Genomic DNA, 12,268 nt, shown 5'->3' on the forward strand with positions numbered 1-12,268 from the left:
GTTGGGCTTTCTGTTAGGCCTCTGAACAGTGTAGTGTTCAATGACATGACTTTTTTTTGTGTGGGAGCACATTTTTGTTACTGTTCATTTACCACTTCTTTGTTTCGTTATTTTATGAAGCACAAAGGTAGGTATTTAAGACAGAGTTACTAGTTTTAGGTCTTCAAGGACAGATTTTATAGTGTGTCTTTACTTAACCTTTGTGTTAAAGCTTGGATCATTATATGTTTAAAATACTCTGATGGTGAAGTAATGAATAGACACTCATGATCCTTTTATGTAGATAGCAACACCTGAGCCAATAAAACCTTCAGAATTCGATCACAGTTTTCAGAACATCTGATTTACTTCCCAAACATTAAAGCAGATTAGGAGAGAGACAAAGGATTAGTAACTTTAATAGGTTTTAGTGGGATGCAATCACTGTAGACATTGGTGATCACCTGCCCTGTCAAAAATTCACAAAAGCACGGCTGCCACTTCTTTGATTTGTCTCGTGTGTGGTTATTACAGTCTGAATTTCTCTGTTATCAAGTAAATAAACTTGTAGTTTACATACATAAATGGATGATGTGCTTGTTTTCTAAACCATTCTTAGCTCCCTGTTCTTTGCTTTAGGTTGAAAGAGATTCAGATGACTGAATACGATGCATCAACTTATGAAAGGTTCTCTGGAGCAGTCCGACGTCAAGTTCAGTCACTCCGCATCATCTTGGACAATCTGCAGGTAATCTTAGCTTCCCTGATAAGGGAACATGGTGAGCTTATTGCATTAGGCCCTAAATACTGTCCTGCTAATATCCTGTTACCATCTGACAATCATACCTTTGAGGGCTAAAAGCAGATTCAGGTTATAGTCATGGTTAGGAAAAACAGTCTCATATTGCCATATTTCAAAGGCAGCTTTTAAGTGGGTCCCAATGCTCATCTCTACAAGTTACAGTATTCCCATACCACAGCTTACAAAGATTACATATTCAGGAGTGCAATTTTGTGAAAGAAATTACTATACTTTATTAAAAGAATATGTGATGGTGTGTAGGTCACAGACTTTTTCTTTACCTCCTGTCCAAAAGACTTTCTTAGCTTAGAAGTGCAAAAATGATAGATGTTAAAAGAAACAGTCTCTCCAGGTCATAGCTTTACTGCATATGCAGCTGAGAACATGAATTTTTCTCAGGTTTGTTTTTAACTCTTGCTAATAAAAATAGATGTAGCCCAAATCTAAGTGGAAGCTGTCCAAAACCACCAGTTTCCCTTTTTTCTAGTAATTGGTCCTGTGATTGTTCCAGGTTTTATTAATACTAGTGTACATGTATGCGTTCAATAAAATAAAAACTATATTGTTTCTAGGAGGAATCTGCTAATCTTCAGTGAAAACTGAAGGAAAATTAATTTCACTCCTTATAAGACATCTCTGATTAAAAGTATTTCTGTTGAAGGCTACCAACAGCTGGTATACATATACCTTAGTCTGTTAGTCACTGTGCTGTGTCTAATCTGTCTCCTTACCTCAGCAATAAAACTGAAATATAGAAAGAAATTACTTTGTATGATCAACAGATTCCTCCTGGGTCAAAAAAATCCAATCTTCTGGTATTGCAAGTAAGAAAGGTAACATTTTTCTTTGCCTTACTTGTATCTTTAAGCCAATGTGACTACAACAATGCTGCTGTAATCACATATATACACAGAGAACCGTTAGACTAGTCACTAGTGACATTCCTGAAGGGTTGGTATTGGGACCAGTGCTGTTTGACATCTTTATTGGTGATATGGACAGTGGCATTGAGTGCACACTCAGCAAGTTTGCCAATGACACCAAGCTGTGTAGTGCAATTGACACACTGGAGGGAAGGGATGCCATCCAGAGGGACCTTGACAGGCTGGAGAGGTGGGCCCATGCAAACCTCATGAAGTTCAACAAGGCCAAGTGCAAGGTCCTGCACCTTGGTTGAGGCAATCCCAAGCACAGATACAGGCTGGGCAATGAGTGGATTGAGAGCAGTTCTGCAGAGAAGGATTTTGGGGTGTTGGTGGATGAAAAACTGCATAAGAGCCAGTAATGTCTACTCATAGCCCAGAAAGCCAACTGTACCCTGGACTGCCTCAAAAAAAGAGTGGCCAGCAGGTCGAGGGAGGTTATTCTCCCCCTCTACTGCACTCTGGTGAGACGCCACCTGGAGTACTGCATTCAGCTCTGGGGCCCCCAGCACAAGAAAGACATGGACCTTTTGGAGCGGGTCCAGAGGAGGGCCATGAAGATGATCAGGGGGCTGGAGCACCTCTCCCATGAGGACAGGCTGAGAGAGTTGGGGATGTTCAGCCTGGAGAAGAGAAGGCTCCGGGGAGACCTTATTGCGGCCTTCTAGTACTTAAAGGGGGCCTACAGGAAAGGTGGGGAGGGACTCTTGATCAGGGAGTGCAGTGATACGATGAGGGGTAACAGTTTCAAGCTGAAAGAGGGGAGATTTAGATTAGATAGTAGGACGAAGTTTTTTCCTGTGAGGGTGGTGAGACGCTGGCACAGGTTGCCCAGAGAAGCTGTGGCTGCCCCCTCCCTGGGAGTGTTCAAGGCCAGGCTGGATGGGGCTTCGAGCAACCTGGTCTAGTGGAAGGTGTCCCTGCCATGGCAGGGGGCTTGGAACTAGATGATCTTTAAGGTAACTTCCAACCCAAACCATTGTGTGGTTCTATGATGATGATTTTATTATGAATGTATCAATTCAGAGAGTTCCTCATATAATGAACATTTAGGATGGTCATGATTAGGTGATTCTTGCACCTAATATGTGTTTCAGTTCAGGACATAGGCATTTGCCTTCTAAAGACAGGTTTCAACTGAAAAAATTTAGATATAAATCTCAGTTTTTCCTACATCATTTATATCTAGGTGCTTTTTTTACTGTTTCTAGTAGACATGCCATTGGAAGCACATTCTAGGTGTGGAGCGAGTAAGTGAATGTTCAGTTTACAGTCTTTTTCTAGTCTGCCTTATGTATTTCTTGGAGCCAAAACACTTACATTCAGGCATCATGTTAATCAAAATATAGTGGATTTTAATATAAGGAGATGTATCCTGTTGCTTTGTTAAAAAGGTCATTTTAATATTAAGGCAAAGTCTTATAAGCCTCAGTATTTTATGAGACTTTGCTAACTTCCTTGCAAAATCTGTTACAACGAACCGCAGAGTTCAGTAAGTAATGTAGTAGTAAATGTACTTTATGGAGAAAAAACAAACTCACTGAGTTTGGAAAAGCTAGGTCATAGAATAAGAAGAATATTGAAAGCAAATTTGTAACTATAAATTTTTGCACAGATTTTGGTAGGTTTTTTATTAGAAGATGCACTGAGAAAATTAAGGTTGATGATAACAGGAGTTACTGAGTTGTAGAATGCTTTCTGTTAGTTGGGAAGCTGAGTCCAAGCACATTTCATGTTATCTTTTTGAGAAGAAAAGAAATTTATTTGAATTCTTCAGCATGGTGAGTCATTCAGCCCTGGTGAAGGACTATCCTCTGTCTCCTGTTTTTTCTGGATAGTCCTATATACACCATGGGTTCACAGTTAAAACTGTGTTCTTTCTGTTATCAGTCAGACATTCCTCATTTCTCAAATAAGAAGTCAATGGCACAGTCAGTTGCAGTAAACTTTGCAGCTGAGATGTGTGTGTGTTTTTAACTTTGTGAAAATAACAAATTGCCTTCTCAGTAGAAAACGCTTTCAGCTTTTTAAAAATGTTTGAGTTTGCTTTGTTTCAAACGTAATGTGTTCACATAATGGAAATGTATTTTCCATGTTTATTTAACCTGGATTTTCTTTTCAACCTTTGTCTTTTTATTGTTAGCTTTGTGGCATTTTTTAAAATATGTTCCTTTGATTAAATATTACATCCAAAGAATCAGGAGACTGGGATTCAGGTCCAGTTGTTGATGAATGTAATTGGTGACCTGCCTAGTAGATGAAGGGAAGGCTGTGGGTGTCATCTACCTGGACTTTAGTAAAGCCTTTGACACCATCTCCCACAGCATTCTCCTAGGAAAGCTGGTGGGTCATGGCCTAGACAGGTGCACTCTAAGCTGGGTTAAAAACTGGCTGGACGGCCGAGCACAGAGTTGTGGTGAATGGAGTTCAATCCAGTTGGCGGATGGTCACAAGTGGTGTCCCCCAGGACTCAGTTTTGGGGCCAGTTCTGGTTAATATCTTTATCAATGATCTGGATGAGGGGATTGAGTGGTCCCTCCATGAGTTTGCAGATGACACTACATTGGGTGGGAGTGTTGATCTGCTTGAGGGTAGGAAGGGGCTGCAGAGGGGTCTGGACAGTCTGGGTCAATGGGCCAAGGCCAATTGTATGAGGTTTAACAAGGCCAAGTGCCGGGTCCTGCACTTGGGTCACAACAACCCCATGCAGCGCTACAGGCTTGGGGATGAGTGGCTGGAAAGCTGCCCGGCAGAAAAGGACCTGGGGGTGCTGGTCGACAGCCGGCTGAGCATGAGCCAGCAGTGTGCCCAGGTGGCCAAGGCGGCCAACAGCATCCTGGCCTGTATCAGAAACAGTGTGGCCAGCAGGAGTAGGGAAGTGATCGTGCCCCTGTACTCGGCACTGGTGAGGCCGCACCTCGAATACTGTGTTTTGGGGCCCTCACTCCAAGAAAGACATTGAGGTGCTGGAGTGTGTCCAGAGAAGGGCAATGAAGCTGGTGAGCGGTCTGGAGAACAGGTCTTATGGGGAGCAGCTGAGGGAACTGAGGTTGTTTGGTCTGGAGAAGAGGAGGGTGAGGGAAGACCTTATCGCTCTCTGCAGCTACCTAACAGAAGGCTGTAGTGAGGTGGGGGTTGGTCTCTTCTCCCAAGTAACGAGCAATAGGACAAGATGTAATGGCCTCAAGTTGTGCCAGCGGAGGTTTAGATTGGACATTAGGAAAAATTTCTTTACTGAAAGAGTGGTCAAACATTGGAACAGGCTGCCCAGGGAAGTGGTGGAGTCACCATCCCTGGAGGTGTTCAAAAAATGTGTTGATGTAGCGGTTGTAAACATGGTCTGGTGGACATGATGGTGCTTGGTTGACAGTTGGACTTGACCTTAGAGGTCTTTTCCAGCCTAATGATTCTATGATTCTTGCAAAAATTAGTGGCAGCAGAAAGAGACATTTGGAATAGGCTGGTCCTTGGAAGTAATACATAAATACGGTCTGAGAATGTAATTTCATAGTTAATTTTACTTTGCTTAACTCACTGATCTCTGTCAATGCTTTGAACAAAATTAACAAAACATTACGAGTTGTTTATCTTCTATAGAAACAGCAAAGCTAGAAGTCCAGGAAATCCGGTCAATGATGAGCTTTCTTCTCTCTCCTAATGCTGGCCAAGTCCTGAATAAAGCTTGTCTGTCTGAACTCCAGATTCAAAAGCTTATGGTCTCTCAGTCACTCGCTCAGAAAGGCCTTCTTAGGTTTTAGATGACTTTTACCTTCCAGAAAGTACTTCTCTTTTAATTGATTATTGCAGAGGGAATCTGGGGCAACTGTCCCTGTAGCTTCTGAGCATCATTTAGGCACCTACATTTAAAATGGGCAAACCTGAGCCTGAGTCACTGAGCCTACTAGGGCTCTGTCTGATTTAGACCACGTGGGAACTGTCTGGTCATAGCAGCAAGAATAAAATAGTGGCAGTCCTATAATAAACATGGCTCAGAGAGCTTTGTTTCAAACAAAAACAAAAACCCTGTGCCCTGTCAGTAAGAGTTTTCTGATTTCAGCAGCTAATTTCAAAAGCAACACAATGAATGTATATATACAATATTTTTACATCAGTATGGTTTCAGTATAGTGCAATAGTAATGGGGTCTATGCCCTTTCTAGTAAAATATCAAAGCAAGGTATATATGTTATATATAGTTCTGGTTTTCTCTTAAAATTTTGAATGCTTTTAAACTTACATTGCTTTTGAGTTTATGAAAATTATATATTGAAAATGCTTTGAAGCTTTTCTGTATATGTGCATTGTATAACACACATGCTTAAGGGGTTTTTTTCAGCTTTTATAAAAGGAAATAAATTCTTAGGAATTCTGCACGGAAGAGGCAGATGCTAAGTAGTCTAAATAATTTTAGCATTATTTTGGAAAGAGGTTAGATCAGATTTTGTCAGCATACTTTCCTGTTTTAGGATAGAATGTCAACTCTGTGTTCCTCCAATAAAATTTCAGCTCAAATACTGGCTTTTGTTGCATAGGTTTTGAAAGGAATTAAATGGTTTTTAACTATGTCCATAGTTAAAAGCAATTTTCTTCTCACACTACTGTACCTTGAACAGCAAAGAGCCACAAAGCTAAAGCATTGTCAATGAAAACACTAGTGAAACTAGTTGAGAATTTGCTCGATGAAGCCAAAACTTTATCTTCTGTTGTTTGTCCTTCCTGCCTACTGAAAGGCAGCAAATGACAAAAATTTGACAAAACAGCAGCCATAAGGAAGTGTTAAGGATCTACCTCTGTTCCAGTACTTATAGTGGCTAAGATGACTAGGAGCAAAGTCATCTCATCTGCATCATCCTGGAAAGTGCATGAATCATTTTAGATCAGCTGTGCTCACTCAGCAGTGTGTTGTCTCTAGAAGCAGTTTTTTAATGGTTAGTCAGAGTGTTGTTGAAATTTGCCATGGGTTATCCCACTGTGTTTTTCACAGCACGAAAACTATACTGTGACACTTTGGTGGAGCATGTAGAGGTCACCTGGAATTTGCAGGTATCTTCCTGTGATGTTACACAGCTCTTCGGGCAAGAAAAGAATTGATGATCCTATGGAAGAAGGGAATTTAAATTTTATCCCAAGAATGTTTAATGATAGTGGAAACTACTAGTTGGTGGTACGAACAATTCATGGATGCCTCACTGCTGAAGTGGGTTAAAGCTGGGTTGACTGTGAAAATGTATCAGAGGGTGCAACTGACTGAATTCACAATCTAAGAATCTTTTCCACTTTCTCCTTCTGTGATTTACTAAAAGGCTGAGGTTTCCATGTATTGGCATTGTTTTTGCCTTCCATCAGGAAGCAACTGTAAAGCTTTTGACACTACATAACTAAAAAACCTGTTTGTCACAGCTATGTAAATTCTATACTGTAAGATTAATTAATCAAAACATTTTCCCTGTGGTTTTGTATCCTTTCTGCCACTTATTTTCATAGGTAAGTAGTCCATTAGTCTTGAGTAACTATAGGCAATAGACAGTAGTCCAGAACACACCAAAGCAAAAGGAAAGATTCTCTGAGCCTTAAGCCATCATCTGACTGCTCAGACTGTCAAAATTACAAAGATTTGCCGTCTCAAATCCCAGGCCTCAGTTTACGGAGGATTTATAATGTAACACTTCCTTCTCGTCGGACAGCAGCTGATTTTCATTCCTGAGAACCAATGTTTAGGGCAGTTTGTGTCCTGCTGGATATTTCATTTGCCTCCAGCTGTTGACCAGCAATTTGCTGAGAGTGCAAATGCATTATACGTATATAAATTTAAAATCTTCTTTCCTTGCTGAGCTTACTGCTGGGATGAGTGACTTCAACCTGAAGATTTAAGCAGAAATGAAATAAACCATGAAACCCATGTATGCAGACTTTGCTGGGTTTAGATGGATCTTACGTATCATGAACCATGATGAAGCTATCCTTGAAAACATTCTTAAATATGTTGTTTATAATATTAAACCACTTGAGTCTTCAATCTTAAGTGCTTGCTTCTATGTACAGGAGTTCCATGAATATTTGCGTTCCTGGCTTGTATCGCATGCTCATCAAGTCAGGCTGTAGATAATGAGTGTTCCTTTAAAAAAAATAAAAGAAACATTCAGTGGACTGTCCCTTGAGTATGCAATTTTCAAGGTTTTTATTTTAAAATATAAATATAGGTATAGTTATAGATATTACTGTAGAAGAAACCATTTACCATTACCTAAGGTGAATGTGGCTTAGTTTTTTTCTTGCACTGCTTGATGGAGAACAGATAACAATTGGTCAGTTATGCATGCCTCTGTGGTTGTATGTATTTCTGCACAGGCTTGTTACACAGATTTCTAGAATATATGCAAGAAAAACAGTTAACATTTCAGCAGTCCACAGTTAAATCCCATATGTGAAACAACTTAAAAAACACAGAATTACAGAGGGAACATGTTTTTTATCAGTGTTAATTTTCCTTTCAGAGACACCTATGAAAATTTATATGGATTTCTTTGACTTATGCCAAAACTATCACATCATTGCAAAGAAAATTCATGCTTATGTCGTGTTTGATAGGTCTTACATTGTCTAACATATACTTACATCAGTGAGTGAATTAAGGCATCTTTTCTGTTGTAGGCCAAGGGTAAGGAAAGGCAATGGCTGAGACACCAAGCTGTTGGAGAGCTGGATGATGCCAAAATCATTGATGGTCTGACAGGAGAAAAAGCCATATATAAACGACGGGGAGAACTTGAGCCACAAGTAAGTATCCAGCAAGTAGCAGGGAAAGGGAGGGAAGAGCTTATTCAGTGTGCTGATTTCATACTGGCTGTACAATATCTGTGTTTGGAGTTTGAGTAAGTTAAGGGATGAGAAACTCAGAAGAATCATCTCTGACTCAGGAAGTGCCTGACACAGAGGCAACCACAAGATGGAAAATTTGCTTCACCTCTTCTTATATTCTTCCACGTGTATTTGCTGTTGGCCACCCTCAGAGAGAGGATGCTGATCTAGGCAGTGCTTTGTTTTGATCCAGTACAATGTTTTTTATGTTCTTACTTTATATTTTAATGAGCTGAAGGCAATTAGTGAAAAGTTTGTTTATCTAAGAAAAATAAAAATATTTTCTCACTAATTTAATTTAATTTTTGTTAATGAATATCTTGATACCCTAGGAAGTTTAAAAAAAAAATAAGTGTTTTACAAATGTCTTCTTATTCTATGATATGCAAAGAATTTCAGCTTTCACAAGTATTTGCATTTACAGGAATAAAAATGATAATGAGAAAACAGTGTGAGGAAAAGCTTTAACATACAATAAAATTGTTGGTCCTATGGCTCAATTCAGCCATTCCTTAGAAGACATTATGCTTAGGCATATGTGAGTCAGCAACAGAGAAACCACTTGAATCGGACCAACAAAACCTGGCCAAAACTTGTGGGGCTAGTCCATAATATTTAACAGTAATACTTAATGACAGATTTCAATTTTTAACTACACTAAGATTTTTTTTTAAATAGCTGAGTACAACATCTCTTTGCATGTCAGCTGCCCACATCTGATGAATCCCTGGTGTTATTTTTTATGCTACTTGGTCCTGATGTCCGTTGCTTTGAAGAGTTTATGGAACTTGGCGCTGCCTGTGAGAAAGATCAATAAGGGAAAAGTGATTAGATCTTCATTTCTCTTTTTTTTTCAAAATATATTTACTCAATGCATCAGTTTTAAGGCTTTGTAAAAACAGTTCAATTAGGAAAAGAAACGGACACTAAGTTTTGCATAAAAAGCAAAATAAATGTAGGATTTAATGGGCCCTCTCTCCCCCCCTTGTTTTTGGGAGGACAGGGATGCCACAGTCTATTAAGAGAATAATTAAAAGAATAAAGCACACAAATGCTTGCAACCCTTTGCAGGTAAAAGAAACATTTTAGTTACTTGTTTTTAATGTGACTGGTTTTTTTGCCAGATCATCTTTAATAGCCTTATACTTGAATCCAGACTCATTGACTTGAATCTCATTGCACACTAAATAAAATACCTCCCTTGAAAGTACTGTGCCAAAAATTGTTAAAACAGATGGGGTTTGGTGTCAGGAAAAAATGATGGTTTCAGCATCAGAATGAAGAAGAAACTAGTACTTAATCAGAACAAGATTTCAAACATTTTTGGAATGTTATTAATCTCAGCAGATGAGTTTTTACAGTCTTATACGGGTCCCTGTTAGTACCGTAAGCCAAGGAAAAGCATTTCCATTATGAGCCTTGGCAGAAAGAGCAAATTCAAGACTCTCTTTACTGAAATAAAATGTTAGGAATCAAAACTGAGACAGAAAAAGTATTTTCCTGACAAGCATGTGTGGAATTCTTGTTTCCAGTCATCGAAGGTGAGGGGAAAGAATGAATTGAGGTATCTGTCAAGTAACTGGTTTGAAACAATTAGAAAAAAGGTTAAAATGTTTTTGTTCTTTTTAAAAAAAATTATCAGTGTTTGCTGGATAAAAGTTTCTTGCTTCGCAAAGTGCCTTGGGTTCTCTTTGTGAAATGTTTTATCATTACTGATGTTTAGCTTTCCCATTTGTACTGTTTTTTTTTCTGCTGTGTTTCCCTGTCAGCCTGGGAGCCCCCAGCAGAAACCTAAACGCTTGCGCCTGGTGGTGGATGTTTCCGGTAGCATGTACCGCTTTAACGGGGTGGATGGACGTCTGGAGCGCTCCATGGAGGCTGTCTGCATGGTCATGGAAGCTTTTGAGAATTATGAGAACAAATTCAAGGTAATTACAGCTGGGCAAGGAGCTCTGTGGTTATTGCACAGGCTGTGTGGAGCAGTGGAAAAAGTGTTTCAGGAGGCAGTCTAGCCAAAGAACATTATTCATTCCCACAAGGAAATAAAGACATTAATCTATTTCTAGCAACCTGAAAAATAATACTAGTGAATGGATAAGAAACATGACATGCTTCAGCAGGGGAGAATTCAGTCTAAGACTTTAAAGACTTTGATTTATTGAAATTTGCTGCCTTTTTCTGTCTTTATCTGTTTATTTGTTTCTTTGAGCAGAAACACTTAAGCCTACAGAATACAAGTAAATATGAGCTTCCAGACATGCAAAGATGTCCTGCCTTTCCAACTGCCCAGAGTAGGGACAGTAGTACTTTGTTACGGGAAAAGATCTAACTTCTTTGTCACTAACTTGCGTTCCCCTTCAGTCACCTGAAAGCAAGAAAATAATTTCTTATACTGAAAGATATTAGGTTCCAAATGTTATTTAATGGTATCGTGCAAAGGAAATGTAAATAAATTATATACCCTTTTTTTGTCTCAGTAAGCCTAAAAAAGGTCTAGTGTATGTTTCTTTAATCTTAAAAAAGACAGGAATGGCCAGTCTCAAGTTAATTCGTGACAGATTCAGTGTTTAATGGAAGAATAAATCTTTCCGATGCCTTTACCAAAGAGCATCTCAAACATAAGACTTAAAATACATCTGAACAAAATGTAAAATCTCCTAAACAAAATTAACAGAAAACTCAGTCCGGATCAATTCAGCCAGGTCTGCTTCACGTTGTTCCTCCGACAGCATAATCCTGCAGGTTTCTGTTCTTCCGTAGAATCTCCTGTACACAAACAGGCCGTATGGAGACATGTACTTCTAGAACATCTTCTAAAGTACAAGCACTCAGACTTCCATTTATCAGGAAAAAGGCTATAAAAGGAGACAGGCAGTATGTTTTTGCCTACTTTTCTAAGGAAATGAGGCGTGTGCTACCATACTCTCTGGCAGTAATGCTTTCTCCCCCTGAAACATGCTTAAACAGGCATGTTGCTTCATTTCAAACAAATTTGAAACCATGGGTTTGTTCTCAAAGACACTAAATTCCTGCAAATGTCATGAAAATAGGTCAGGTAGAGAGTGATGCTCTGTATTCCATTTGGAGAAAAATTCTGTAACCACAAGCTTAGACCTTAGCCCAGAGAAGTCATGTGGGGACTCAACTGTAATTAAGAACCTCATGGGAAACGAGGGGTTCTTGGTTCAGCTGCTCCTGTATCTCCTGCTCATTGATAACAGAAAAGTTAATGATGACAGATATTAACAGGGGCAGTGTAATTATACAACACAATTTCTGTAGCTTGGTAAATCAGATGTATCTGAGCAACACATATGTTAGTATGGCCAAATGCAGGATCATCCACAAAGGAAGATGAAACAGAAGTAGTGGACACAAGGATAAATATGATATATAGGGGAATAGTCAACGTGGCTTTTTTTAAGGGAAGTAATGCATTCTGAAGAGTCTCTATGTATGTGACAAGCAAGGTTGGTTGTTAGAGTCTCCTTAGCCAAAAGCATTTGACAAAGTCTCTCACCAGAGGCTTGTGAAGAAATGATACTACTTTGGGTATAAAAGGGAAAGCCTTCAGATAAATGAACTACTGCTAAAAATGTAGAAAACAGACTACGTGGTCATTTTTTAGAGTGAAGAAGAGAAGAAGGGTCGCTGGTGGAACTCTGTTGGTATTTGTACCAGAGCCCATGTTGTTATGTTGTTCTGT

General features: G+C 39.3%; 1 protein-coding gene across 1 annotated transcript in view; it reads left to right on the top strand.

The window, feature by feature from the left end:
• VWA8 (von Willebrand factor A domain containing 8) overlaps positions 1-12,268 on the top strand; it is a 203,720-nt gene that overhangs the window by 179,982 nt on the left and 11,470 nt on the right. The window contains exons 40-42 of the mRNA XM_086481978.1: positions 619-727; positions 8,356-8,481; positions 10,332-10,490. Coding sequence (XP_086338104.1) covers positions 619-727; positions 8,356-8,481; positions 10,332-10,490 — 394 coding nt within the window. The remainder of the gene's footprint in view (positions 1-618; positions 728-8,355; positions 8,482-10,331; positions 10,491-12,268) is intronic.

Source organism: Leptosomus discolor, chromosome 1, assembly GCF_034619465.1.
Source record: "Leptosomus discolor isolate bLepDis1 chromosome 1, bLepDis1.hap2, whole genome shotgun sequence".
NCBI classification, from domain to species: Eukaryota; Metazoa; Chordata; class Aves; order Leptosomiformes; family Leptosomidae; genus Leptosomus; species Leptosomus discolor.